This window comes from Anabrus simplex, chromosome 2 (genome assembly GCF_040414725.1).
Source record: "Anabrus simplex isolate iqAnaSimp1 chromosome 2, ASM4041472v1, whole genome shotgun sequence".
Taxonomy (NCBI): domain Eukaryota; kingdom Metazoa; phylum Arthropoda; class Insecta; order Orthoptera; family Tettigoniidae; genus Anabrus; species Anabrus simplex.
The window spans coordinates 807,173,342-807,197,318 of NC_090266.1; the positions used below are offsets into that span (position 1 = coordinate 807,173,342).

At 38.6% G+C, this 23,977-nt stretch overlaps 1 protein-coding gene across 1 annotated transcript in view; it reads left to right on the top strand.

Annotated features, from left to right (window-relative positions):
* Positions 1-23,977, top strand: part of LOC136864473 (heat shock 70 kDa protein 4L) — a 247,875-nt gene that overhangs the window by 134,054 nt on the left and 89,844 nt on the right. The window contains exon 7 of the mRNA XM_067141491.2: positions 20,971-21,223. Within this exon, the coding sequence (XP_066997592.2) occupies positions 20,971-21,223 (253 nt within the window). The remainder of the gene's footprint in view (positions 1-20,970; positions 21,224-23,977) is intronic.

The following is a 23,977-nucleotide window of genomic DNA, read 5'->3' on the forward strand; positions in this document are numbered from 1 at the left end:
AAACAAACATTTCACATCGCTCAGAGGTTTTTGTGGTCTTTACGCGAATATGAACATGTAAATTAACGGATATAGCTGCTTTGCCTTAGATGATAAAAATGCATTATCACTGCTGTGAAGTATATTTTCAATGAAAATGAGCAAGTTGGCCTACTTTGTGACTGGTATTTCATAAATCTTATCTTGCAATAAGCTCGATAAGGTGTAAATGGGAAGATCCGTTGTCTCTTGCATTAGTAGAGTCCTCTCCTAAATTACTTAAAAGTTCGTCACACTCCACGTCTAAAACACTTTTCACACGTGGTCTCTTCTTACTGGACAGTAACACGACCGGTGGTGGAAAATTCTTTTCATGCAGTGTAAACACTTGAAATAGACACACCGACGAAATCCGATGTTACTTTTGCGATACAGTAAAACCTCGTGGTTACGTGAATGATTGTGATCCACGAAATCACTATAATATTTGTCACAAATGGAAGATAATAATTGAGGAGCTAGATGCAATAACAGCGTAAGTCTACTTACGCTGTTATTGCATGAATATTGTTTTCAGATTTCCTGGTCCCTTCACTACAACCCAGTCCAGGTCTTAGTTCGCTAGGATGCCGCTAGAGGTCATGAGCTCACTAAAACTGGTACCATGTGCTATGCTGTTATTGCATGATGCATGCTTCACGGGTGCCACGTTCAGTTACCACCAGTTCTCTGGCTGGAGAAGATGTCGGCGAGTGGAAGAGAAGGTTTTGTGGCGTCACATTTAATAAAAGACTGGGTATCAGCACTTTGACCTATGTTTCTAAGAATGCCCTCTGCTAAAAGCAACAGATTCATGATACAGAAGTTTGTGTGACTATTACCATAATGGTGTTGTGTCAGAGTCATAGTCCTACACTCCTATGTCCCATTTACCTTCTTAAAGAGGAATGATAGCTTTCTCAGTGTTAATGATTTAAGGCTACATGATGTAAGAAAGTGTGGTGTAAAAGCGCACAAAAGGATTAATGTTATTTCACTAATGAAATACTTAAAAACTGAAAATGTTGAGTGGTATGTGAAAGTCACGTCTGTATTAATGATTCCCTGGAGTCTGCTAATGCAGCATGTGAAGATGAATCATCCTGATTTTGATCAATGATGCATTTGAGTATTTCAAACAAGTAAGACACACAATGTCTAAATCCCAATTATATACTTTGTGATCTGTTTTTTGTTCCTTTTCTTTTAGGTTTAGAGAACCATTTTGTAAATGAAAATAGGAATAAAAGTTGTTCACAAAGGAATGTTACTAATTTTATAACATTTCAAATATCTATTGTGGAAGGGGGGGGGGGGCAATTACCGTAGCCTAATGCCTTAGTTGGAGAGAGCACGTTAACAAAATTCTCTCGATCCTTTACTCAAAAAGAACGAAAAAGGTGAATGTTAAATAAAGAATAAACTTAATGGTTTTACCTTTCTTAGTTGACAATTTTTATTTTTAGGAATTTGTTCTAAACTTTAGTAAGTTTAGACATTTTGGAGAACTGAGGTGGGATAAACTGTCACTTTTGTTCCTCTATAGTGGGCGAGCAAGCTTTCCTAACTCCCTTATCAATACTGGTGTATGGCAAAATATAATATTCCTGCTCTTCATGCAATAACAGCGTATAAAATGAAATTTTAAATAACTGTCTTTCTTATTAGCTAACAGATCAATAAAATTCTTTGGGAAATACATTTCGTGGCTCTTTTAAATGTTCTTAAGTGAAATTCAGATTGATTCCTATTATTACTTTTAACTCAGAACATTTATAAACTTCAAGCTTCTGTTTCTCAAAATAACGTAAGTCTACTTAACGCTGTTATTGCATCCAACTCCTCAATTGCTTTTACTCAAATAGTCTCAAATCGGAGGTTGATAAAGAATTAATATGAAATATTTTATTTTAGAGAATACGTACTTTACTGCCTTACAACTAGTATTTCTGCTACGTCGCAGCGCTTCCGTAAGTGTTTTGTTTAACACTGTCATGTGTGTGATGTCTTTGCTCACTGAAGTTTTTTGGTGTCGTTTTATTGATTTTTCACATTCGATGTAATTCGAAGGAAGAAACAAGACAGGGTGAGCAGCGGAATACAACATAATGGAGTCCTGTTTACAGCCAGTAAGTACGTATACATATTTCTTGCTAGTAATGACTGTACAGTAAAACCTTGTTAATTTGAAGTCCTTGGAACTCAAAAATCGGACTTCGAATTACATTATTTCGAATAAACTGCCAATTCGCAATTCAGAAGTACGAACCCTTGCCGCGTTACAAAATATTCTAAGGCCAGTTACTGCATGCAGTTAACCTTCATTCACTGTTTATAACTTTCAAATGCCATGAAAAAAGAAGTATTTCCAAAATGTATCCAAGAAGGTGCATTTGCAGTATTCAAATAATGCACTTGGATATCTCACTGGCAAACATAACCTCACGCAACGATAGAAAGAAAAATAAAAGCACGATTCTATGCTGGCTCCCATGTGCAAATGTATTATTTTTTGGAGATCTGTACTGTTTGCATTTTTAGATGCTTTGTACTGGCATGGAAAGTGCCCGACACCCTTAAAACATCGTGGCTTATCGAACTTACTATGACGAGGGGATAAAGTTTCTCACTTCCATGTGCATTGCAACGCACTACAATAACCCCCGTCTGCCACCCTTGTACGATTCGCCAGCTGGCACTTTCTCCTTTAAAACCATAAGACCGTTTGGGCTCACATTAAAATAAAGCAATGCAGTTTCATCGGCAATGACAATATTATTCGGTTTCTACAAATTTATTATTTGAGCCACGTTTTTTCGTCAACTGTCGGCATCGCCAGTGTTCGTGGATTCTATTTTTCCTCACACTGCCTGTTGCGTGATATTACGGCGTTCCTTAAAAGGTTGAATATAAAAGAATTCACATTTCATTCAACTTAGCAATCATGAGGCGCGCTGTAGACCCACCGAAGTGTCAGTGCGGAAGCCTACCCCTCCACGTTCCGGAACACGCGTTCTATTATGATGCGGATAAATTTCGAGTTGAAATTACTCTTTAACATATTATTGTTTTAAAATGTAAAGGCAGTTTCGAATTAAGTCTGAATTTCGGTAATGGGGCAGACATTTTACTTCGAATTACGAATTATCCGTATTTCAAATTAAACAATTTAAATAACATGCAAAACTGTATCTCTTGTTTCCGGGAACGAGAGCTGCTTCAAATTAGGCCGGATTTTGAATGAACCTATTTCGAATTATGGTGGTTCTTCTGTATTTCTTAAACAACCTCCGATTTGAGACTTTATTTGAGTAAAATTCGTCACAAATTTTAGTGATATTTTGTGGATCACAATAATTCGTATAACCAAACCTCGTTAATTCGAAGTTCTTGTAATACAGAAATCAGACTTCCAATTACGTGATTTTGAATTAACAGCCATCTTTTAATTCAGAAATGTCAACCCTCGCCAGTTTTTGCGGATTCTGCTTTTCCACGTGCTTCCTGCTGCGTGATATTGTGGTGTTCCTTAAAACGCTGAATGCAAAAGGATTAAGATTTCAGGTGATATTTAATTATGAAACACACTATAGGCACACTGAAGTAAGTGAAAGTGTGGAAAGCTACCCCTGCGTGTTCCGAAAGACGTGTTCTATCGTGACACGGAGGAAATTTTGAATTTAAATTACTCTGTAAAATACGGTACTATTTAAAAAAAATCTAAAGTCAGTTTAGAATTAAGTCTGAATTGTTTTCCGTTCAAATGTGACATGGGGACAGTTTTCTTCCATCTACGTTTGCACAAAACATAACTGTACACTCTGAATCAAAAACTAGGTGAGCCAGGAGCGTGTTGGCAACCTTGACACAAAACCCGCACCCCAATTTCTTGCCTCGACATTTTAAAAAAATATGTGGGGATTATTCGCGTAAATACGGTATTATATATTCTAGCAGTTCTTGAATGCCCTTGAATTTCCTAGGTTTGTGGCCCCAATGACATTTGTTCATACAATCGGTAAATTTTTCTGTTGGTTTAGTCGGTACTAAAGCAACTTCAGCTGTGTGCGAGATTGTTACCCTACTGCATGCATGCCATATCTCTCTGCAGAAGCAATTCCTTTGGGGATGAACACCCACAATGTAACTGCCGGTATTGTTTCGTTGCATTATCACTTGCCAGTTATCGTTCAATGCTACACTCCACAATACACGATATGCACTCCAAGTTAGACAGGAGATAACTGGGGAAACTTGTTACAGGTAGACAACCTGGTCATAAATATGGTGTAAGTGATCTCTGATATTGATTAGGAAGTAATGGTTTCCCAGTTATTCTGTGCATGAGGCTTTAAGTTGTAACCCTATTTGTGCTCGTGAAATGGTTTTTTAATATAGGGGTGGGAAAAATGAGAGGTGGGGACAAATACATGGGTAAATACAGGATTTAAGTACAGAATTGCTGGAAATAAGAACTGAAATATTAGATGTCAAAGTTATTTGATAGGGCGTTTTAAAAATAATTATAAAAGTTAAAATTAGGTTCGTAAATTGTGACAATCTCATAGGTAATAAATTTCATATTAATCCATATTGAAAAGCAATATGGTGTAAAACAAAAGCTAAAGGGTTCCACCTATTAAGTACTATTTGTTGTAACCTTCAAAGGTTATATATATTTGTTGGAGCTAGTTTCGGTCTTACCAGTGACCATCGGTCAGAATAGAGTTAAAGCAAGACATGAATATAGATAAAATTTATGAAGCAAGCATGATGAAATTCAATGCAAGACAGCGATTTGAAAAACGCTCATCACAATCACATGTCCCATGCAAGTTCTCAGCTTTCCTCCAGTTTGAAGACTGCACCTCACTGAAGGCCAGGTGGAATGCTAAAATACCAGTACTTAAGGAATCTTCTAGAACTCAGCTCATCAGTAACAAGTGTGAACAGAATGATGTTAATGGGAAAGTGTTGAGATGTTCATTTGTTGAGTACTTCAGAATACTTCCTCTTTAGTAGTTGATCAAGGTATTCTGCTAGTAATACCTATTGGATTACATATACTGCAGCAAATCACATATCCAATGAAATATCTGGCTGGCTACACCACCTACAATTTCTGTCAATACAGGATCAAATAAAATACCTATTATCGTTAAGTTTATGAGCGGAGTGAAATACCATCAGCAGCAGTCGGTTTACTCATTGCTGAGCATCGTCACCTCATTTCTTCACTTCATCAGTAACTGCATCCTTAATGAGATTTTTCCATCCTGAGCGGTCTTCAGCTCTTAAGATGTTGTGAAAGATTAGACCGGTGATCTTCTTTGCATGGTCTGACCATCTACTTGTTCTGTTTCTTGGTCTGGTGCCTTCAATTTTGCCTTGCAAAATGGTCTTTTCTAAGTTGTCCCCTTCTCTCCTCAAAATGTGTCCCAGGATCTGGAGGTAACTTTCACTAATGCAGGAAGATAAAACGTTTTGTGATGCTCAGTTCTTCTATAATGGAGGCATTTGTTCTCTCTGTCCATGGTATACAGAACATTCTCTGCCAGCACCACATCTCAAAGGCATCTTTCTGTCCATGGTATACAGAACATTCTCTGCAAGCACCACATCTCAAAGGCATCTATTCGGTTCTTGTCACTAGCCTTCACAGTGAGTGAAATAAACAGTACATCTAATGTCTGATGTCGAGCCAAACACTGACATGCTAGAGGAAGCAGCCAGGCTATGAAAACTAACAATTGGATAGGGTGACGAGGAGAGGGGGAATAAAGAAGGGATGGGAGGAGATTTCTAAGGTGGGGCTGAAGGATGCAGAAAGAAAGTACTGCTGCTGAGAGCAGAAGTTAGAGATTATAAACGAAATAATTCTTTTATCTCAAACATGGTCGTCTGTTATTTGTAACTCTTGAATATCCTCCTCAATTTCTGTGATCCATTTCATCTTGGTCTTGCTGTTCCATAATTTTTCAATTATTCTTCTGCTAATTCTGGTGTCAGGTGTTCTGAAGAGATGCCCAAAGAATATGTTCTTTCTTAATTGTGCTCAGTACTGGTTCACTTTTCTTATGAACTGTTCTATTTGATGCTAGTCTCCATTGTCCATTAACTTGATCCTGTTTAGTTATGCATGTTCTAATTATTCTTCTTTGTCTTTAGTATTTTGTCTATTTCAGCTGTATTAGTAGTTTTAAAAATAGTTTCACGGGCATAAGTTATTTCTGGCTGTGTGACTGTTTCATAATGTCTTCATTTTGCTGCTATTGATAAGCTTTTTTTATTGTATGTAGTCTTGGTAATATAATTTGCTTTGTTTATTCTGTTTTCACAATCTGGTTTCTCATTAAGATTATAAGTTATGATTTCTCCTAAATACTTACATTTTTCAATGATTTAGATTTCTTGCCCATCAATAATTTTATTTACCAATGAGGGATGCATAAACATGGTCTGTTTTTTGAAGGATATCATAAGAACTATCTTTTGGTGCTATTTCCTGTAGAGATTTAATTTTGTCTAGTTCCCTGAATATTGTTGGACAATAGAGCAAGGTTGTCAGTAAATCCTAAACAATTGAAACTTAAATTTTGTTTGGAGCTTCCAACTTTTTGTTCCTTCGGTTGACCTTTGTACAATTTCCTTATTATAAAATGTAATGCACAATTAAATAGTAATGGTGATAGACAGTCCCCGTGTCTTAAACCCATTTTCATCAAAAATGGTTCAGAAACCTCTCCTCTAAACTCTACTTTTGATACGGTATTAGTTAGTTCTATCAGTGTAATTTAGGATGAAGACCAAAAATCCATCAAATTTTTAACAGATCTATGAATACATTCTTAGTCAACAAATGTTATTACTATAGGCTTGTTTTGTTTTCTGTAGTGTGCCATTATTCATTTTAGAGTGATCTGTTCAGCACAACTCCAGGATCTAAAGCATCCTTTGTATTCTAGTTCATCTTTAATCCTTCCATAAAGGATGGAAAAATCTGGTATGTGCAGTCAGACACACAATCCTCTAATTATCCAATTATCTAATTACTCTACCTCCTTTTTTATGAAGAGGGTGTATTAAGGCTGTTGTCCAATATTCTGGAAAATGTTCAGTGATCCAGATTTTTGTTAAAGCCATGTGTAAGAAAATCCAAACCGTATTACTAGAATATTTCCACATCTCTACAAAAACCCGGTTGCACCGAGCTTGATAGCTGCAATCACTTAAGTGCGGTCAGTGTACAGTATTCGGAAGATAGTGGGTTCGAGCCCCACTGTCGGCAGCCCTGAAGATGATTTTCCATGGTTTCCCACTTTTGCATCAAGCAAATGCTGGGCTGTACCATAAATAAGGCCACGGCTGCTTCCTTCCCACTTCTAGCCCTTTCCTGTCCCATCGTCGTCGCAAGACCTATCTGTATTGGTGTGACGTAAAGCAACTCGCAAAAATGCAAAAACCCGGTCTCTCTGCAAGCCTTATAGTTTAAAAGTTCTTTTAGTGCTTTTCTAAATCTGGAAATATTGGTGGGTCTGTTATTAAATTTGGTTTTTATTGGAGTATTTGCACTAATTTTTAATAGTTACTTAGTTTTTACGCAGTTCAAATGCTTACTGAATGTTTTTGCCATAATCTCGGCATTTTTCGCTACTGCTATGAGCCATTTTTCCATTTTCATCTTTCAGCATTAATGTAAGAGCATATTTCTGTACTTGTCTTCCAAACATTTTATAATAGTCTCTAGAATTGGTGTTATAATTCAATGGAGTTTACTATGTTATGAAATTCTCTCTTAAAATTTTGTAATATTTTGCAAGGATTTCTGCCCGATATTTTTTGGCAATAGAATTTTCTTCTGATTCTTGGGCTTTAAACTTGCCCCATGCCTGATGTCTTTCTTTATAAATTTCATCACGTTGTTGTCTATCAGGCATGTTTTTTATAATGGTTCAATGGAGCTAAATTTTCAGCTTGTTTTTTGAGAACTGGGATCATTTCTTCAAGGTCATCTGCCAGGTTTATTGTTTGCATGCCTTCCTTATTTCATTTTTTTTTTAAAACTAATGTGTTAATATTATTCTTTAGTGGTGTGAATTTAAGTTTAATTTTGACAATGTAGTGATCAGATCCAGTATCTATTCCTCTTAATATTTTTACATTATAAATTTCCTTATGGAAAAATTTATCCGTACAAACATGGTCTAGCTGCCATTCCCCTTTCCTCCAATCAAGATGCTTCCAAGTTTTAAGCGTCTTAGGTTTCCTTTAAAAAAATGTTGATTTATAGAGAGTCTTTATTTATGCTTGGCAAGGACTTTCTCGCTCAAACTTGGTTGCCGGTGACGGTTCAGTTGCCGGCTACCACGCGTGCGTATGTACAGCAGAATACGGTGCTCAAAATCGTTGTTCATGCGTTTTATTCACCATGTTTACCATTTATGCTCAAAATCATTATCGTGCATTTTACTCGCCATTTTTACAGTCTATGCTGAAAATGTTCCCCATGCGCTCCCGAACATAATCGGCATCTCCTAACGAATGTGTGTTTATGTGCTGGTTGGTAGTGTAGTGTGTTGTGTGACTATGAAGAGGCAAGTGTTGGAACAGGCACAAACACCCAGTCCCCGAGCCAGAAGAATTAATCAGAAGTGATTAAAATCTCTGATCCGGCCGGGAATGGAACCCGGGACCCTGTGAACTGAAGGCCAGTACGCTGGCCATTCAGTCAACAAGTCAGACAGGCATGGTCATTTATTATTGCATAAGTTGTGTTTGTTTAAAGCAGAGAGTTGAAACTACTGGTGATATTGCTTGAAAATCACAGAATCCATTTTTAAATTCACAATAAATCCTGTCAAAATTTGGGGCATTGATTCTTAACTCCTCGGTCAGGTATCCCATTATAAAGTCTATAACATTGCGATTCAAAAGGTTCTTCCATCGTGTTTCTCATTTTTTTGGAGGCCCACTATTAAAATTTTTTGTTTATTCTAATTCATCTGTAAAAGTTTTCATGTTTTAGATAGAATTATGTGTTGCATTGTAGTTAATTTGTTGATGTTTAATCCTCATAAGTTTAGTCGGTTGCAAATGCTCGGACTCATTGCTGTCTCTGTTCGCTACCCACCAAATCCGAAGTAGCCTTCTCCTGAAGCCTGATTGGAAGGGACGGTGGCATTATTTTTGTAAGAGACTTCGCCATATTGACTATCAAAAGTAATGAATCTTAAGTCGAGCAAGCTCCAATTTATAACTATTGTTGTTAGGTTATTGTATGTTTGACCTGCGAGAGCTATTTTATTTTGCTACAGTATGCCGGCAAGCCACTACCTGGGACGCACCACGTCAGAGTATCACCTCTCCGCCTGCTACAACACCGTAGTAGGTTCTTGGCTGACATAACTAAAGATAGGAATTAAAAGATCAAATAAAACATTTGGTTTCTTTGAAATTTCATTTAGATTGAAGTTAAGATTTAAAAACTTTGAGATGGATAAAACAATTTTCAATAATATTGAGCAGGGGGCCTTTTTCTAGAACTTGAGAATTTTCATGTCTTGGTCGATATTAGTGAACTTATGGTTAGTATCGCCCATCTGCTGTCCCATGACTGAAAAACTGTTACATATCAGTGCGTTGACATGCTCTAAGTATGTTGTATGAAAGCTTCAACCTGTTTGACATAAGATGTCACAATTATTGCAGTTGAGTCTGTAAACACCTGACATCGTGAACTTGTTGCTATGATTAATAGAATTGGTATATTGTAAAATATGTTTGTTAAAAGTTTTGAAGGCTGTTTTGATGTCATGCTTTTTAAATATGTTTGTGATTTGGTAGACTTGTTTATTACTAAATGTGAAAGTAGATGAAAAATTGTTGTTTTTCTTTTCTTAATGTGGTTGAAGGTTGATTATGTTAATGATTTTCTCTATAAAGGAGCTGTTGTAGTCGGTAAATTTATACTGTGAATGGTGCCTAATTTTTTAAAAGTTCTTTTTTAGACAGTGGGATGCTAAAAGCACGGTGCTCTGTACTATGGTATGCTGCACATTAATGGGCATGTGGGTGCATGGAATCTTGATGGATTGTATTAGCAGTTTGCATTGGTTTTTTTTTAAATATTGTAGCTCAATGAACCAGGTTGACTGATCGTTAGATCTAAATAAGTTTATCGTTCTCTGATTCTAGTGTAAACTTTAATATGTGAATCAATGCAATTAAGGTTGGATAGTGGTGATGGTGCTGGTTGCACTTTCGTTCATGATAAAGTGTGTCCTCATATCTTGTCCAAAAAATATTACTACAGATGTTATTAATTTTGGTGTATTCTAAATGATCCAGATAGATTTCAGTTAGGATGCCTGATGCCAGCAATACCATAGCTAACCCATCTTGCAGATAAATGGTATTGTCTAATGTTCAAAATCAGGTAGAATTTTTAAAATTGAGGTGAAATCCTGAATTTCTAGTAGGCTCAGGCCACTGTGTTTAATTTGTTGTGAATAATGGAACAAACTTTTGAAATCGGGATGCTTGGGTACATGTTAACAATATTGAAGTAATGGAGAGAATCGTTCGGTTGAATAGTAAAATGATTTAATTTTTTAACCAATACCTGCCAACTTTCCCGATTTAGGTGAGACACTCCAGATTTTAGACAGCTTTTCCCGCCTCCTGATTATTCTATTTCTCCCGATTTTAGCGTTTTTTTTTTTTTTTTTTTTTTTTTTTTTTTTTTTTTTAACTTCAAATATTTTTCAAATCCTGCCATTTCAGTTTTTTTTTACGCCAGTGGCAGCTCATTGTCCGCTTTCAAACTAAATATCTAAGTTTATTAATGCGAGAAATGTGAGCGAATGTGCGATGTTTATTGAAACCTGTATATCGCGACGCGTATATCGGTCGTCAATCTCTCGTTCTCGCGTGCCATGTTCGTGTTCGTTCACATCGGTCTAGTCGATTCTAGAGACTAGTCGCTAGATATGGAGTCTTTAGTAATTTAGCAACAGAATTTCAATGATAACGACTAGTGACTTTTCTTGAGATTTTCGAGACAATTTTAATTTATCTCAATATAAATAAAATAAGTGTCTGTACACTGCTCAGAATTTAAAAAGAATGATATGTCTGTACCAGTCGTGACCACATTAACAAGGATAAATGCAAGTTTTCATTTTCCGTAATGTCCGTCTAGCTGGTTGTATGTATGTATGTACGTACGTACGCGCATCATGAGAAAACAGCTGAAGAGAATTTAATGAAAATCGGTATATACAGTCGGGTAATGAGTCACTACAATCTAGGCCATAAATAATTGTTCACGCTGAGTGAATTGGTAGTTTAGGGGAAGGCCTAAAATTAATTCTTGCATATTTATTGACCCTATCGATAAATACTAGATAATTAAAGTTATGTTATTGAATTTCCTATTGTGTCTGACCCATTTGCTGAGTGGTAATCATTGGGGTCTTCGGTTCAGAGGGTCCCGGTTCGATTCCCGGCTGGGTTGAGGATTTTAATCGCTTCTGAATTCGTCTGGCCCGGGTGTTTGTGTTTGTCCCAACACTTTTCCTCTTCATATTCACACAACATACTACACTACCACCACCACCACCACCACAGAAAGATGCAATAGTGAATACATCCCTCCACATACGGTTAGCGTCAGGAAGGACATCCGGTCGTAAAACAGTGCCAAATCCACATTCGCGACACAGTTCGCACACGCGACCCCACAGGTGTGGGAAAAGTGGTAGGAGAAGATTATTGAATTTCTCATCATTCATGTCTTACACCTTTTTATCGTACTGGCTATGATAAGAGATATTAATGAATTTGGATTTTTGTTGTGACGTCCATATCAGCGCCGAGGTACGAGGAAATGGTTGAACAGAATTTAATGAAAACTGGTATGTAAAGTCAGGGAATAAGGAACTACAGTCTACGCTATGAATAATTTTATTTACCCTGTTCAAAATGGCAGTTAAGGTGCCAAAATTTATTTTTTAATTACCTGTCTAATTGGTCACGTCGAAGTACTACATAACAAAAGTTATAGAGTACAAATTCTGATTATTTGTCTCATTGTTTTACTGTACTGACTGTAATAATATTGTGAAGATGATTATAAGAATGAGAAAAAAGTCATGAAGGAACGATCGCTTGAATTACACTGAAGGGAGTCATAAAAGAAAGAACTTGCTTTACATTAGATGCTCTAATATCACAGAGTCGGAAGAAAACTAAATGTGAAGGCCTGCAATATAGACAGCTCATGAAATTGATCAAAATAACATTACATTGACCATTGTTGTGATGTGCTTTGTGTATTCTGCTGCCATTTATCTGCTGCGTGCCTAGTATAACAGCCCTCCTGAATATTGGCGGGAAATAGCTTGGGAGTTAGATCTTTCTCCTTTAGCATACCATTCCTCTGGTTCATACATTTTCTGATACTGCCTGTACGTAACCTACTGGATCATCATTGTTCCAGCTATTCGATCCCTACTCTAAGGCAGTGATTGGAATGAGCAGTGTGCACACTTACATGGAATTGCCACAAACCTACTATGCTGGCGTAGCAGGGGGATAGGCGATACTCCCAGGTGGCGCGTTGCAGGTGGCAGATAGGTGTCCTAACCAGCTTGCCAGCGGACTTGAGCGAAATAAAATAGCTCTCGCGGACTAAGCACACAACCCCCTGTGGGTAGGGGACACAGGCGAAGAATACACCCACGGGAAGGTGCGACATAGAAATATTTGTATTAGAACCATGAGACTACTTATTAGTATCACCAGGCAGGGAACACCATGGGTCGCTTTTACTTGCACGTAGTATCACTGTTAGGTACACAATAGGTTTGTGATTAGTAGAGACATTGTGTGAATCAGGGTGAGTTTTAGAGTATCTGTGATTAGTACCACTCCATGAGCAACACCATGGGTCTGCCTTGCCTATGATTAGTACCCACTATGTGAGGAAAACCACTGAATAGTACGAGTCCCTGTGATTAGTACACCTATGTGAGGAGCGCCAAAGGTTTGCGTTATCTGTAAATGGCGCCACAATGTGAGAAACACCATAGGTCTGTTACATGTGCGTATTACATTACCTGTGAGTAGTACCGTAATGTGTGAAATACCGCGAGTCTATGCTACTTTTGATTAGTACCACTACATGACAAATACCGTGGTTCTATTTTCCTAGCGATAAATACCATTATGAGAGGCTGATGACCTTGATTTTGGACCCCTTTAGACTACAACAATCATAGATTCAGGATTGTGCTGTAGAAGCAGTCCTTTGGTCGGTAATAGTATTGATTATCGCTAGTTTCTGGGAATGCGGGGCATTGCAGGTCGGATCCACTGATTGTTATAAATTTATTTATATCCATTCATCATCACATTTTGAATTCTGGTCAGTGGATGATTTTGGAATTTTAAATTATTACATTTCGTCTCGGTTTGTAATATTAGGGGCCAATGACAGAGATGTCATGTCCCTTTAAACAACAAGCATCTTCTTAAATGGAATAATGACACAGGAGTGTTTGCGGCTGTCTGTGGCCTGGTCATTCTAGCTCTGGAACTTTGAACTGTTAAGGCTGGTCTCCACTGCTTGACATTTAACACCAACATGTTAAATTTAACATGTTATAATAGACATGTATATTGTGATTGTGCCTTCCAATTGACTGTGCATGGTAACTCAGAATGTTGAGGGTAACACTTTTAACATGTTGGCTTGTTTTCTGCTCCAAGTGGAAAACATGTCAAGTCAATTCGTTGTTCGTGAGATGTTGGCACAGCTTTGGCAACTTCCTTGCCATTTCCATGTCAACAGATAACCAAACGACGTAAACGATGTGCTTCTCGTGAAGTAGGATTATAGTAACAACACTCTAACACTCATTCTCTTTGTTATAAACTACAAATACAGTACCGGTACATGCACGTGTGTCGTTCTGTCTGCACTATACCAAAATTTATAGTCAGAAATGGAGTGGAGCAAGACAACTTTGGACTTAATTAATGATAATAGAAAGGTCTTGTTAGTGGCATGTCCTATCAAAGGAATACAGAGATAAAGCAAAGAAAGCTGACAGTTTTCAGGAATTGTAAATAATTTATAATTGTTCCTACGAGTGCATTGATAAAAAAACCTAGCGTCCCTCCGCTCCCAGTACAGTCGAGTATTGCAAAAAAATCAGAAGTCGGGTGCGGGAGCGGACGAAATTTATACTTCAAAGTGGTTTGCTTTTGAAGCAATGAACAGGATGAGGGGAAGAAATGTGTCTAATAAAACAGCATTTCTAAGTCGTAACAAGGAGCAACAGTGACAATAACAAAGGGCCAAATTCTCTTCATCTGAGTCCATCGTCCTTATTTGAAAATACTACACACCACCTAAATATGCTACTGCAAATTGATGGGATGAACTACTTGGGCCTATATATAAACAAAGAAAGTAAAGTTTAACATGTTTTTTTAAGTGTGGATACAATGTTGAATGAAACAGTATTTAACATTGAACGTGTTGATGGTGTCACCAGTTAACATTTAACATGTTGTTAAATGTTAATCAGTGGAGACCGGCCTTTAGATCGACACTGCATAACTTTTCTTTAAAAGTGAGACATACATAATCATTATAGACTGTTATGCCTTTCAGCGTTCAGTCTGCAAGCCTCTGAGAATTTACTAAATGTCGCCACAATCCTCGATTTGCAACTAGTGTTGTGGCCTCATTTAGTTCTATACCTCTTATCTTTAAATCGTAAGAAACCGAGTCTAACCATCGTCGTCTTGGCCTCCCTCTACTTCTCTTACCCTCCATAACAGTCCATTATTCTCCTAGGTAACCTATCCTCCTCCATTTGTCTCATGACCCCACCACCAAAGCCGGTTTATGCGTACAGCTTCATCCATCAAGTTCATTCCTAAATTAGCCTTTATCTCATTCCGAGTACTCTCCTGCCATTGTTCCCACCTGTTTGTACCGGCAATCATTCTCGCTACTTTCATGTCTGTTACTTCTAACTTATGAATAAGATATCCCGAGTCAACCCAGCTTTCGCTCCTGTAAAGCAAAGTCGGTCTGAAAGCAGACCGATGTAAAGATGGTTTCGTCTGGGAGCTGACTCCCTTCTTACAGAATACTGCTGATCGCAACTGCGATCTCACTGCATTAGCTTTACTACACCTTGATTCAATCTCTTACTATATTACCATCCTGGGAGAACACAGAACCTAAATACTTGAAATTATCGACCTGTTCTAGCTTTGTATCACCAATTTGACATTCGATTCTGTTGAATTTCTTACCTACTGACATCAGTTTAGTCTTCGAGAGGCTAATTTTCATACCATACTCATTGCACCTATTTTCAAGTTCCAAGATATTAGACTGCAGGCTTTCGGCACAGTCTGCCATTAAGACCAAGTCGTCAGCATAGGCCAAACTGCTTACTACATTTCCACCTAACTGAATCCCTCCCTGCCATTTTATACCTTTCAGCAGATGATCCATGTAAACTACAAACAGCAAAGGTGAAAGATTACAGCCTTGTCTAACTCCTGTAAGTACTCTGAACCAAGAACTCATTCTACCATCAATTCTCACTGAAGCCCAATTCTCAACATAAATGCCTTTGATTTTAATAATCTACCTTTAATTCCATAGTCCCCCAGTATGGCAAACATCTTTTCCCTCGGTACCCTGTCATATGCTTTCTCTAGATCTACTACGAAACAAACACAACTGCCTATTCCTCTCGTAGCATTTTTCAATTACCTGGCGCATACTGTAAATCTGATCCTGACAGCCTCTCTGTGGTCTGAAACCACACTGGTTTTCATCCAACTTCCTCTCAACGACTGATCGCACCCTCCCTTCCAGGATGCCAGTGAATACTTTGCCTGGTATACTAATCAATGAGATACCTCGATAGTTGTTGCAATCCTTCCTGTTCCCTTGCTTATAGATAGTTGCAATTACTGCTTTTGTCCAATCTTAAGGTACCTTACCAACACTCCACGCTAATTTTACTACTCTATGAAGCCATTTCATCCCTGCCTTCCCACTGTACTTCACCATTTCAGGTCTAATTTCATCTATTCCTGCTGCCTTTAGACAATGGAGTTTATTTACTATCCTTTCCAATTCCTCAAGCATAATTTCACCAACATCCTTTTCCTCCTCCCCATGACCTTGGCTGTTTGCATCACCATCATGATGATTTCCTTTTACATTGAGAAGATGTACAAAATATTCCCTCCACCTCTCCAGTGATTCCCTGGGATCTATTATGAGTTCACCTGAATTACTCAAAACGCTGTTCATTTCCTTTTTCCCTCCCTTCCTAAGATTCTTTATTACTGTCCAGAAAGACTTCCCTGCTGCTTGACCTAGCTTTTCCAGGTTATTACCAAAATCTTCCCATGACTTCTTTTTGGATTCAACAACTATTTGTTTCGCTCTGTTTCTTTCATCTACATACCAATCCCTGTCTGCCTTGGCCCTTGTTTGGAGCTATTTCTGATAAGCCTTCTTTTTAAAAGTGAGAAAATGTGCTTTTTTTCATTTTATAGAATTTCATATGACGGCATTACTTTTAATCCTGACAGTCATACGAAGGTCATTGTAATGACCTATGTTGACTTCAGTTGCAAAAACTACAAGGACAGTCTTTCTGAGAATTGCGTAGCGAAGCACGTGTAGAACGGCTAGATATTTGATACAAATAGCATTGCACTTCGCATAATCGCACGGGTGCTTCATCCAATATATTATCTATGCATTTGCTAAGTAATGGCATTTAAGTGCATGACCGATTCACACGTGTGGAGCATGAGTTCATACTATTTTTGGAAGGCGTATCGGAGACCGATCATTTCACTCGCATACTTTCTGTGAGGTAATAGAGATCAGTAATTTTTAACCTTGTAGCCTTGTTATTGCAGCAGTCCGGTTTTGCGACAAGTGTTATAAATATATCATAGTACTGTATTGTGCAAGACGTAGAATAAGCAGTTTTGACCAATTGTATTTCCTGATTTTTCCTGATTTTAATATCAAGATATCCCTGATGTTTGGTTTCGTAAAGTTGGCAGGTATGCATTAAGCTGCGTTTACACTAGCGAAACTCCCTCGCAAGTCGCTCAGGCGAAACTTGCTCACTTCGAATGAAATTTCGCACTACCCATAACAGCGCACAATTCAGAACGAAAATAGCGCGAGTGGGGCGAGCCACCTTCAAGCCTGGAAGATTCAGTTCTCGTTTTGCAGCCAACATGGAAACTTGTTTTGTCTCTTGAGCCGCTGCAGCCGCGTTTTAAATCATACCAATGCCATTTTTGTTCAATAAATGGAAGAAGATAAATTGGCGCCCTTGACGATGGAGCAAAGAATTATTCCTTAACAGTAATAATGGCGTATGGCCTCCGAAGAGGCCTGGTGCAGGTCTTCTAGTAGACGGCACATTAGGAGACCTACATGTCTGTGAGAATGAGGGCCCTACCTTGGATGATTTCTAATGTTGAATATGCCACACACCCAGCCCCCGAGCAATTGGAATTAAGGTTAAAATCCCGACCCGGCTGGGAATCAAACCCGGGACCCTCTGAACCGAAGGCCAGTACGCTGACCATTCAGGCAACGAGTCGGGCTAATTATTACTTGGAAGGAGCCAATATGGAAACAGCCTTATGAGAGGAATGGTACAGGAACCCAATGATGATACAATTAAGAACTTCCTCCGCATGAGTACACAAGATTTTGAACATCTCGTTTCAATGATCAGTCAAAAAGTTGGGGGGAAAAGAAGACGCAACATTCAGAGAAGCAGTAAGTGAGAGAAAGGTTGGCGGTCACACTGTTTCTTAGCAACTGGTGATTCATACACAAGTTTGCAGTATTTATAGAAATAAGAAAGTTTAGTTGAACTAATTTCCTTCCACGCATCTTCTCTTTTATTGCAATTGAAATAGTTTTTGTTTTTCCGATTCCACATAAAAACATAAAATCTCAATTTTTGTAGTGCTCGATGAGCTACAAGCACTGTTCTTGATTCATCCCTCGCAACTATGGGAACCACGTTTACACTGAGTGAAATTTGATGAGCGAAACAGTTTGATGTGCGGGCAAAAACTGACTGAGCTCCGGCTTGCAGCGAGGGTCCTCACTCCCCAAATATTCAGGGTTGGGGGAGAGTCTGTAAACGCAAATTGTTTTTAATGGAATTCCAGATAAAGAACGGTTAATTTCTTTTGAAGAAATGTTGGATGAACTGAAATTGAAGGGTTGGGTCTATGATTAATGATGGGTCGGATAGGAACAACAGTTTCATTTATTTCGGGAAGTGCTTTTTGCATTTGGCTGCTCACTAAATGCCACTCTTATACAGTAGGAGCTCTTAGACTATCTTCCTCCCACACCAACGCTATACATCAGCTTTAGTTATGCCGTAGTTTCTTGTGGCTGCACAATTATTCATTTCCACATGTTCAGTAACCATTAACTTGGCATAATAATATTGAGGAGAACCCATTCAATTATTTGCCGGCTCGTCTCCGTAAGACCTATCTGTAATACCAATATAATGGTCCGTTATTGGACATTATAAATTATCCAGCTAACTCATTCTTGGTTGCCTGCGTTTCGCCCTCGTGTGCTAAGTTAGGCTCGTCAGTTGGGGCTTAGCACACCACCCAAGACGCAAGGCTAGTGCATACCGTGGAGGCCACTGCATAGGCTATTTGAAGCCACCAGCAGTGCCAATGCACTATGAGAGCTATGTCTCAATTTCCAAAAATAGATGCCTGCCTGGCCATCAAATGATGTAGATGTTGATTCCCATAGGGAACCTAAAATATTTGTCCTGAATGAGTAAATTTATAATACCAATATAATGGTCCGTTATTGGACATTATAAATTATCCAGCTAACTCATTCTTGGTTGCCTGCGTTTCGCCCTCGTGTGCTAAGTTAGGCTCGTCAGTTGGGGCTTAGCACACCACCCAAGACGCAAGGCTAGTGCATACCGTGGAGGCCACTGCATAGGCTATTTGAAGCCACCAGCAGTGCCAATGCACTATGAGAGCTATGTCTCAATTTCCAAAAATAGATGCCTGCCTGGCCATCAAATGATGTAGATGTTGATTCCCATAGGGAACCTAAAATATTTGTCCTGAATGAGTAAATTTATAATACCAATATAATGGTCCGTTATTGGACATTATAAATTATCCAGCTAACTCATTCTTGGTTGCCTGCGTTTCGCCCTCGTGTGCTAAGTTAGGCTCGTCAGTTGGGGCTTAGCACACCACCCAAGACGCAAGGCTAGTGCATACCGTGGAGGCCACTGCATAGGCTATTTGAAGCCACCAGCAGTGCCAATGCACTATGAGAGCTATGTCTCAATTTCCAAAAATAGATGCCTGCCTGGCCATCAAATGATGTAGATGTTGATTCCCATAGGGAACCTAAAATATTTGTCCTGAATGAGTAAATTTATAATACCAATATAATGGTCCGTTATTGGACATTATAAATTATCCAGCTAACTCATTCTTGGTTGCCTGCGTTTCGCCCTCGTGTGCTAAGTTAGGCTCGTCAGTTGGGGCTTAGCACACCACCCAAGACGCAAGGCTAGTGCATACCGTGGAGGCCACTGCATAGGCTATTTGAAGCCACCAGCAGTGCCAATGCACTATGACGGACCATTATATTGGTATTATAAATTTACTCATTCAGGACAAATATTTTAGGTTCCCTATGGGAATCAACATCTACATCATTTGATGGCCAGGCAGGCATCTATTTTTGGAAATTGAGACATAGCTCTCATAGTGCATTGGCACTGCTGGTGGCTTCAAATAGCCTATGCAGTGGCCTCCACGGTATGCACTAGCCTTGCGTCTTGGGTGGTGTGCTAAGCCCCAACTGACGAGCCTAACTTAGCACACGAGGGCGAAACGCAGGCAACCAAGAATGAGTTAGCTGGATAATTTATAATGTCCAATAACGGACCATTATATTGGTATTATAAATTTACTCATTCAGGACAAATATTTTAGGTTCCCTATGGGAATCAACATCTACATCAGACCTATCTGTGTCGGTGCGATGTAAAGCAAAAAAAAAAAATTGCCGGCAATACTTGTTCCACATGTCCCTACACTACGGTCGACTGCCATGGCTAGCGATTTATAATAAAGATGTAGATGTTGAAGGTGTGTGTGTGTGTGTGTGTGTGTGTGTGTGTGTGTGTGTGTGTGTGTGTGTAAAGCAGCGTGGTTACTGTAGTAGCTGCCATTAGTCTTCATTACTGCTAGGTCACAAATACGAGAAGACACTTGATTTTTCGCATGAAATTCTCAGGAAAAGTCTTTTTGGATTCGGAGGAATACGGTAGTTCCATGGCAAGCTGTTGATGGCAGAGGAAGCAAGACCTGCACAACCACGTAGTTACATGTGAACTGCTGTGGAGCGACAGGCCTGTAATCCTTTCCAAGTACATGACCTGTGATTGTTAATTCTTTTATAATCCTTTATATTGGAAAAAATGGTGAGTTGGCTGCATGGTTCAGGCCATGTTACTGAGATTGCATTTCGGTGATGGTTGGTTCAAATTCCACCTTCAGCTGCCCTGAAGATAGTTTTCATGATGATAAGTGCTAAAGGCTATAATTTATCTTTATTTTCAGTAGATTTTTTAATTATATATAGTAATTCATGATTGAACTGTACATTAGAAAGAAAACGGATACACACAGCTCAGGATTATTTATAAAAATGCTGCGGTTATTGTAATGAAACTCCTGCAGAGGAGGAGGAGTAGTAGTAATAGAAGTATCCAACTTTTATGGATATTACTGTGCATGTTGATAACTTTCATCCTTTTCGTTAGATTCTAATTTTTTTAAATGTTTTTTCTCCACAAGAACTCCGTCCTGACGAAATCTACGCTGTTGAAATTGTTGGTGGATCGAGCCGCATTCCAGCTATTAAGAATCTTATTGAATCTGTATTTGGAAAACATCCCAGCACTACATTAAATCAAGATGAGGCTGTTGCACGTGGATGCGCATTGCAATGCGCTATGTTATCTCCAGCGATCAGAGTGCGAGAATTCAATGTGACGGATGTACAGAATTATGCCATCAACTTAGAATGGGAAGATGAACTAGGTGGAGGGTAAGTTGATTGCTTACTTTCATTTCATGATTATGTGTAAATTTTTATGAAATCAGCTTTGTCAAGTAAGTGCTTGATTCTTTTCTCTCAGTTTTATGCAAATTTACTTGTTACTGTCCAAATCTCACTGAAGTTTTCTCAGGTTGAACATTTCGTTTCACATGTATTTCACCCTATAGCTAGGATGAATGGCTGAGGCAGTAGAGCTCAAGTTTGCAGATTTGATTGCGCCTCAGCCCGGTGGTATTTGAAGGTGCTCAAATGTGTTGGCATTATCTGTAGATTTAGGCACGTAAAAGCACTCACGCGGGACAAAAGTCCTGCACCTTGGCGTCGCTCAAAACTCTAAAAATTAGACGTGAAGTCAGTAACATCATTCACTTTGTCCTGTTCCCTATTTACATCTACTTTATGCTACACCATGCCATTTGAATGGGCTCTGAAATCGGGCTTGAGAAATTGTTGAACTCATCATTCTATCCGTTTAAGCAACATATTGTATAGTACTCTGCACGTAAGGCTATACACTAAAAAGCAAATATTGCCACCCTATTTTCTTTTTTTGAATGGCTCATCACTGCTGCAAAGATAAACTAGTCGCCTACTGTTACATAATTTTTCTTTGGAGCGCTCGAGTAGGTTATATAAAGCTGTAGATGCAGATACTGGAAGAGTACTATTACCATTACAAGCTGATGAAACATCGTGAAGCAATATAGATGCAAATTGAAGTAGTAATTAAATCATTCCAAAATGGCTTACAGTTAGGGAGAAAGTCTTCTAATCCTCTTTTCAGGTTATGCTTACGAAATTATACAATATCTTCTAGAAACTTGTAACCCCTACAGACTTGCAGTTACCACTATGAGAAAATTCAGATAGCATAAATACAAAGCATCTGAGAAAAAAAATAGTTTCTGCTGTAGACTGAGAAAAAATTAATTCATCTTTTCAGAAAAATGTAATACTAGAAAAAATACTTACGACTGTCCTACTTTGGGTCACACATGCAATTAATTTTGAAAGAAAACATACTGGTAATTGTTCAAAGCTCTATTTGATCTGATCAGTTTATCAAAAAATATCTCTTGACAAAAGTTGGTTATTTCCTGATGAAAATATACTATATTGCTTCATTAAATGGGCAGGTATTGTAATGAGACAAACTGTTATTATATGAATGACTTTCTGGGGAGGAAGACAAAGTTGATTGGTCTGTTCAAGATATTTTTGCATAACATAGAAAATTCTTTATTCTTTTTCCATAAATACACAATTTTTTAAAGCTATTATTATTCAGATCGATCTGATTTCACTTGAAATTAGTCTTAAATCCAAAGGCAACTTGCTTGCTTGCTTGCTTGCTTGCTTGCTTGCTTACTTATTTGCTTCCTTGCTTGCTTTGCTTGCCTTTCTTATTTACTTTGTTACTTACATGCCTGCTTGATTTAAATAACTTCCTCCGCTCTAGTTTCTGATTCATGTGGGGAAAATGTTCTACTGGTAAAATAGAATGTTTTTCGTCACCAAACTCGGCATTTCTGCTTAGACAAGTTGGAAGTCTCTTCTCACATCTGGTGTTCTCGCTCTTCTCCTTCTGAGGTGCATACATGGAATCATGACTCTCCTCTCATGTAATTTCCTACATCCAGGAGGTCCTCTGGGGTGAGCCAAGGCTTGTTTTTCCGTGAACCATTGCACTTCTTAATGTTACAATAATACTTACATATAATTTTACAAAGTTTTTCGTCTACTCAAACTTTGTAAAATTGTATGTAATCTTTATTCAATACGGAACCAATTATGAAATTCATAACCTCGAACAGTAATTCTTACTATGAATGTAGCTTAGATTTTAATTTCTCTGGTCCCTGAAAATTTTCTTAGTACACTGTATAAGGACTCAATACCAATCGTGCAATGATGTTGAATGCGACCTCCTCCCAGTAGTGAATAGTCCATTTATTCAGCCATGAGCTTATTGTACATCTGTATGTCTTCAGGTTTGTATGTGGTTAGTCTTCCCCTTTCAATGGTTACTTCCATATCCCTGCATACCAGGTGCCCTTGGAGATTTCTCTCAGTAGGTTTTCTTAAGTTTGACTAAGGAAAAACTGCTCTCTCTCTCTCTCTCTCTCTCTCTCGTCCATGATGTCCTAACCCAGAGGTGGGCACAATTTGGCTCAATGAGCAGTGCTCCAGCTCAGGCAGGAAAACAAGCGGATTATGCGCTCTGATGGAAGTTAACCTTGTAGCTGCTTGTACAGCTTGCAGTTACAATTGGAGAAAAGCTGCTTATCGAAACAGATTTAGATTTTTTTATGTGTAATGTCTTGGGCTATTCAGTGCGTTAGATAATGGTGCTAATACATACGTTTAATTATATTCCTTTCATTAGGTTATGCCAGGGCCTCTCAAACACCCAAAATCTCACGCGTGCAAACAGCGGCGCAGAGGTCCTGTGCAGAGTGCATCGGTTCCACTCGGCTCGGACCAACACTTCGTCTCTGGGCTACTTGGCTAAGCTTGACTCAACTCTGCTCGGATTTGAAGTGGTACGGAGCAAGTGAGGAAGAGGGAGACGGGGAGCGAGGGAGACAGGCGTGGGGAAAGAGAGAGACAGCGCTATTGTTCCAAATTGAGGAGTGAGGGTCTGCACTCTGGACAACCAAGTGAAGTAGTCTTTTGCACTGTTCACAGTGCATGCACCAGGCACATGCACCCTGAGAGGCCCTGGGTTATGCTTAGGAAAAA